The sequence below is a fragment of the Portunus trituberculatus genome, chromosome 10 (genome assembly GCF_017591435.1).
Source record: "Portunus trituberculatus isolate SZX2019 chromosome 10, ASM1759143v1, whole genome shotgun sequence".
In the NCBI taxonomy this organism is placed as follows: Eukaryota; Metazoa; Arthropoda; class Malacostraca; order Decapoda; family Portunidae; genus Portunus; species Portunus trituberculatus.
The window spans coordinates 7399221-7406582 of NC_059264.1; the positions used below are offsets into that span (position 1 = coordinate 7399221).

The 7362-nt window shown below is 37.4% G+C and overlaps 1 protein-coding gene across 1 annotated transcript in view; it reads right to left on the reverse strand.

Moving 5' to 3' along the window:
- The window catches only part of LOC123501902 (zinc finger protein 646-like), a 92252-nt gene extending 90318 nt beyond the window's left edge, over nucleotides 1–1934 (reverse strand). Inside the window, exon 1 of the mRNA XM_045250970.1 lies at nucleotides 1708–1934. Within this exon, the coding sequence (XP_045106905.1) occupies nucleotides 1708–1709 (2 nt within the window). The 5' untranslated portion in view covers nucleotides 1710–1934. The remainder of the gene's footprint in view (nucleotides 1–1707) is intronic.
- Between the last annotated feature and the right edge of the window lie 5428 nt (nucleotides 1935–7362).

Below are 7362 nucleotides of genomic sequence, written 5' to 3' on the forward strand. Positions count from 1 at the left end.
GTGTACTTAATGCTAGCATTGCGCTAACAGCCACGTGGTGCCAAAGATGAAAAAAAAGTTCAGAAAAAAAGGTGTCAAACATTAAGTATGGTTGGTCTTCAATAAAGTTGGGATGGGTCAAGCCAGGTCAGGTTAGGCTTAGTTTGGTTAGTTTTAAGTAATGTTTGGTAAAGTTAGGATAGTTTTAGGTAAAACTGGGTTTGGTTAAGGTTAGGTTGGGTTTAGGACAGGTTAGGCTAAGTCTTGATTTTTTGTTAGGTTAGGGATGCAGCAATGGTGTTACTTTGGTGTATAACACAAAAATACGTACATTTAAAGAAATTATTAGGAAATTTTCCAAAGAGCAGTGTGTTGAGGCTGTACGACAGTAACAAAACAAGTGCTTATTTCATGTTCTACGCATCAATATTAACATTGATTAATTTCTTATTACTTAATGTAAGACTGTCAATATCATAGATATTTGCTTTTTTAATTAGTTTAGGACTGATTAAGTTAGAAGGATTAAATTAGGATAGATTAGATGAGGATGCTGGCACCAAGAACAAGATCAAGAAGATGGCCACCATCACAAGAATAGCATGGCAGCTCAATTCTTTTTTAATATTTACAATGGCTTTTTTTATTGCTTTAAAAGGCTTCTGGAAATCATATATATTTCATGATATTCTGCAACATTAAGGATATCTTGCCATACAAGTATTAACTTCTGGACAAGTCTATAAATATTTGTATCCCCATAACTAAACCTAACCAAACATAAAGCATCACATAGGTAAGGTTTAGTCACCATCCCCAACATGAAAAGGACGAATATTTCCTGAAGTTAATATATATATATATATATATATATATATATATATATATATATATATATATATATATATATATATATATATATATATATATATATATATATATATATATATATATATATATATATATATATATATATATATATATATATATATATATATATATATATATATATTGCATATTCTACAATATATATATATATATATATATATATATATATATATATATATATATATTGCATATTCTACAATATTAAGGCACTGTCCTAATATAGTAATCCCTCACGCTTGCCTTGATTTCTGGCTCCTCCTTCACAGCTCTTTCACTCGGTTGACATGATGTAGTAATGAAAATATGATAATCAAAACCAACCTATTCCTAACTTTAAAGTAACCTAAATAGCATAACCTAACCCTGCTGTAAGTCAGAAGGAGTCTGATGAAGACTTATCAGCAGTGTATGTCGTCTCAACTAGGTTAGGTTAGGTGAGGTTTAAGTTAGGATTGGATTGGGTTAGGTTAGGTTAGTTATGGTTATCATATTTTCATTCTCACGTCATGCCACCCGAGCGAAACAGCTGCGAAGGAGCCGGGAAACGAGGCGAGCTGGAGGGACCACTATATTAGGACAGTGCCAACATTAATTCTACCTGGCATGGTATTAACCTAGAGAGAAGAGGCAAAGGTTATCAACATATTATCCGTTTAGAAATATTTGAAATGCAAGATATACAGATAAGAGGCACTCTCCAAAGCCAAATTTCAGGACGCAAATATATGGTGCACTCGAGCATAAGCACATTAATGTATGGTTGGGGAGGTGTCACGTACTGGCTTGCTTACTTCCTGCAGCTTGCCCTGTTTTGAAATCCCCTATCCTTTCAATACTTGCATGACAGAAGGAGTGCTGGGGATTCAGTCCATCTGCTTCACCTGGTCTTCTTTGATTACTGTTACAAATAGCAACAGCAATATTGTCAGCGTTAGGGAGCCAGAATCCCAACAACTCTCAAATTTTACTGATGTAAATAAACAAAATATAAGTGAGGCAGCACTCCAGTAAGGTTACCGCCAAGTAAGCTGATGGGACCTCTATAGCTTCTTCTGTTACGGCTGATATTGCCGAATTCTCCCAAATAAAACGCATGTTCTTAAAAATTCATTTCTTCATGATAAAAAAAATCTATAATGTAGGCAAAGTCGATGTGGTTATTTTAGGTAATGGTCCAGTATAACACCGGCGCCTTAGTTTTAGACATTTCTTCCAGACCTTCATATAAACCATATATATATATATATATATATATATATATATATATATATATATATATATATATATATATATATATATATATATAAATAAATAAATAAATAAATAAATATATATATATATATATATATATATATATATATATATATATATATATATATATATATATATATATATATATATATATATATATATATATATATATATATATATATATATATATATATATATATATATATATATATATATATATATATATATATATATATATATATATATATATATATATATATATATATATATATATATATATATATATATATATATATATATATATATATATATATATATATATATATATTTATTTATTTATTTATTTATTTATTTATTTAATTATTTTTTTCTTAATGCGAGACGGGTAAACTGGCCAAAGGCAACAATAGACGATCAAACAAAAAGATCCACTGACTGAAATGTCAGTCGCCGAAGGAGGTCAGGAGATAAACCAAAAGAATGAGATAAACGTAAAGAAACCTCGATCCCTCCCCCGTTAATGCGTTCAGGATTCTGTCCTGTCACCCACTCTCTTTTTATTATTAATTTATGATCTTAACCAAACTTATTGCCCTATCCACTCCTACACTGATGATACCACCCTACCTACATCTTTCCATGCGCTTTCAGAGACGACCAACCCTGCAGGAAATCATCAGATCACCCAGAGACTCCACAGGACGCCTGACTTCTGATCTTTCTAGGATTTCTGATTGGGACAGAGAAAACTTAGCAGTGTTCAATTCCTCAAAACTCAGTTCCTTCATCTATCAACTCGACACAACCTTCCAGACAACTATCCCCTATTCTTCAATGACAGCAGTAGTTATGTAATAGTAGCAGCAGCAGCAACTTTACACTTTCAGTAATTTAGTTGTAGCAGTGAGGCCGTTACTCCTGTGTAAGCAGTGACGAGTATCGGCCAGGCACGGAGGCAGTACGGTGTCATAGATGATGAAGTTTAAACCCAGGGCCACTCAAGGATAAGGGATCAAATCAAACAGGCTTGCTGAGGCTAAATACATAATGTATTTGATTGTGCACAAACAACAACACCGTGCCGACGGCACCTTCACACACACGACACTCGCACTGAATTATCACTGTGTAACACTGTTCTCGCCCCTACACTGTCTTATGTTCCTTCTTGTCTGGGTCAAGGCAACCTCTACCTGGAAATCATTCACGATATAACATAGCTTTACATCACTGGTACAGTTCTGGGATCCTTCTGTGTGATAGAATTGCCAACCATCTAAGCATCCCTTTAACTACTGCAGTAAAAGGGAGGAATGATCGTCTTTCCTCCACATTAAGGGCTGAGTGTCTCGCCGAAGGTTTCTCTTCCTCCTCTCGAATTCTCAAGCAGAAGGGGCTTAAGCTGCTGACTCCTCACGATACCGCATCACCACTTCGGAGCAACGCTTCGAGTGCTCTTTTTTTTTTTTTTTTTTTTTTTATTCATACCCTGTGGGGTTTTCACAGGAATTTCTGGGCTAAAGGGGATACCTACTCTTGTCACCACCCCCTCTCTCCTTGAAAGGGGGAACGCTGCAGATTTGATTTGATAAATTTATTACGCCAAGGCGTCATACACACAGGTACATGGATCACATGATAGTTAATGAATGAGACATAGCACTACAAAATGCGATGGAAGTACAAACACACACGTACACACTTACAAGCACAAAAGAACAAAGAGTAGTATTGCCACGCAGGGCACAAACACACAAAACGAAAAGCAAAGGCCACCGAACTCTGCAGAAGCTAACATTGTGAGGTCAGCAGGGAGGCGGTGGCGTATAGTGGATAAGGTGGTGAGCGTTGGATCGAGCAGACGTCCACGCGTAGGTTCGAGTCCCATCACCAAAGACAGTACAGAAGTCTTTTATAGGGTCTTTGCCCATCACATACCGCTTTGAAAAGATGCCATTTGTCGAATGGTTTAAAGTTACCTACAGTACATGTCACCATGATACCCAGGTTCTAGGTGGTTACATCGAAGATGCGGTTGGGTGGTGATATGGGCCCTAATATGCAGGGGCGTTCCTAGAGTATTTGGCACCGGGGCAGATAATTCCTTTGCACCCCCTCCCAAAGGTTGATGTTGGGGGGAGGGGGCTGCCGAGCGAAGCGAGGCAAAACAGCTGAACAGTACTTCCCACATACACTCTTCAAGTATGCCTATAGGCACTATAGGCCATAACGAAAAAAAATAAATAAATAAAAAAAAAAAAATAAATAAATAAAATAAAAAGGCCCTAGAAGGTAGACAACTTTCACCACCTGCTACAACTACATCTACATTCAGCTGTTCCTCTCTACCACTCCGGAAAGCTTAGGTGAGGATTGTGGGCTGATCTCACCTGCTTTCAGTACTTGGCACTTCTCCGTCGTCGGGACCCACTCGTTCCTGGTTCAACCCCTGCGGGCCGAGGCGAGATTCCCACGGCTGTTGCCAAAATTCCCCTGCACTCCCATCACCGGCTGGCCAAGGCCGCTTATTGTTATGTGTTTTTTGTTAATTCCAATTGAGGAGTTCCGTTCTCCGTTATTTTCTTTACATTTCAATCGTAGAAGGAGTGTTGATGGGAAGACTATAGCCATCCCGGCCCTGGTGCCCTACTGGTTTCCTCTGTAAAGAACACAACATATATTACCCTTTTATCACACTACAACAAAGTATTATGGTTCCAAATTTAAATACACGCTTGCTAAATATGCATAGATCCATATACCTGTTAAGAGGCCTAAGCACAGGATCAGGAGACGTCCTCTAAATATATATAGTTGCCAAGAGAGTTGCGGCAAATATGGCCGAACTATTGTGTACATTCTCCACCTTGACAAAAAAGGCAACAGATTTCCCATTTAGGCCCCTCTGTGGAACTAATACCTCGCAGCTCAAACGTCAATCCTACTGGGATTAACCTTTGATCTGCGCGCGTATTAGTTCCGCGGAGGAACCTACATGGCAGGTCTGTTGTCACTCTCAAGGAGGAGGGTGTACATAGGATGGGCAACCAAATTATCAATGACATTTCTGGGAGCAACATATTCGTGTACGCTGGTTTTCTAACAGTGAATTAGAAGAACAGTCTTCAAGAACAGTTGATTGGTAAGGAGAAGAGTGATCAGAGCAAAGACAGCGTTGGATTCCCTGCCCTTTGTATTCACTTGCACAAGGAATTAAACTTTACAAGTTAAGCATGCCCAACGTCCCTTGGTGACGACATAGCAGTAAACATACCCTGTGTGTGAGAAAGACACACACAGATGTGCCTAGCGTAGCACAATAATGTAGTTTACGTAAGTCAAACCATCAGTTCTTTCTTGCTTTTCGTCTAATGTGGAAAAAGAAAGTGGTAAATTCCCATTGCTTAATACGGCAGCGGCTAATGTTTTGGATGTATCTGCTGATCGTAAGCTCCACTCACAGCCTCGATAAACTCTTTCCAATGGCATCACTTTCTTTGTATGAGAACATAGGCACTTGCCATTTCTCTGTATTCAACCTCCTTGGGAGAAAAGGCGCTCGATCATAGGTCCAGGTTACGAAACCTTATGTGATCCCAAGTGAATTCTTAACTTACGAGGTACGTAAGAAGTTCGTAAGTGCTTAGTGAATAGCTTTTAGCATAGATACGCATTTCTTAAAGACTTAAGAAATTTGTAACCGTTTAGTGTATCCAGCCTAAGGACCAGACGCAAAGGATGTTTGCTCACTAACATACATTGGTTATATTGTATTGAAATGAAATAAATCACTCCTTATTTTATTCTATTTATTTATTTATTTATTTATTATTTATTTATAACCTTTGTGTTTTCTTTGTGTTTTTGATTTCTCAGTTAAAAAAAAAATCATATTTTACAATTTCACCATTGCTATTGAGACGAATGGCAGAATGTACAACACCACCAGGTTCATAAAATGGTAGTAGCATTAACTTTAATAACTGGTACCACTAACCATCACCACACCTGTCGGCAATTAAAATAAAAAGAAACGAGAGATGCAACATTCCGGTGGTGAGAAAGGCTGAAGACACTCAGTACGCCAGATGAGAGGAGCTGACATATGAAAAGCTTTTGATTCTACTCTATCTAGGAAAGTAATATCTTTCTAACATCCATACATGTGAAGAGTACTCCATGCATGGGTGGTTAAGGCCCCCTATACAGAGTTAGCAGTGAGGGTGGTGAAAAGAAGAAGAAGAAGAAAAAAAACAACTGGTAGAGCTGCCTCATAATGCTGTTTTAGTAAAAGAAGAGAAGTGGAGTTTCCAGTTTAGATTAGTATAGGTAAAGGACAATCTGAGGATATTCAGTGTAGGAGATGGAAACAGTTTAATGCTATTGGAGAAGAGGAGAAGGTTGTGTCGATTAAATAATGGAGGAACTGAGTTTTTGAGACAGAACAATAATTAGTTTTCTCTGTCCCAATCAGAATGTTTATAGAGATCCGCAGTCAGGCCATTCTGTGGCGTTCCTGGATGATCTGTTAACTTCCAGAAGGGTTGGTCGATTCTGAAAAGACGGGGTAATGTGTAGGGTGGTATCATAAGTGTAAGAGTGGATACGACAAGAAGTTTGGTTTAGATCATTGATGAATAATATGAAGAAAGTAGGTGACAGAACAGAACCCAGAGTAACACCACTGTTAATAGATCTAGGAGAACAGTGCCCATCTACCACAGCAGAGAGAGCAAACTTGAGATGAAGTTAAAGAGAAGGATAGAGGTCGTAGGAGGGTAGTTTGTGATTCGAAATTTTGAACCAGACTCTATCAAAAACTTTTGATATGTCTAAGGGAACAACTAAACTTTCATTAGTCACTAAAAGGGGGATGACCAAGACCAAGGAAAGCCAGAAAATTATCAATAGAGGGGCTTTGAATACTTATATTAGTCAATGATGCAATACTGAAGTGAGCATTGACAACTGAAAAGTTCTGTCTTGAAGCAACAGGAACACAGCATAGAAACAGTCGATGATGTAATATTAAAGTGTAAGCTGATGCTGAGAATTCCAAATTTTTGAAGCGACATGACAGTAGCATTTGTTTTAGATAATAGATGCAGCATTGAAGATAAGACTGATGTTGAGATTCCAAAATTTTAAAGTGACTGGACAGCTGCACTTGAATCAGTTGATATATATGATATTTGACGGATTACATCTTGAATCGATTGTCAGCTTTATAATCTTGCGTGGCAG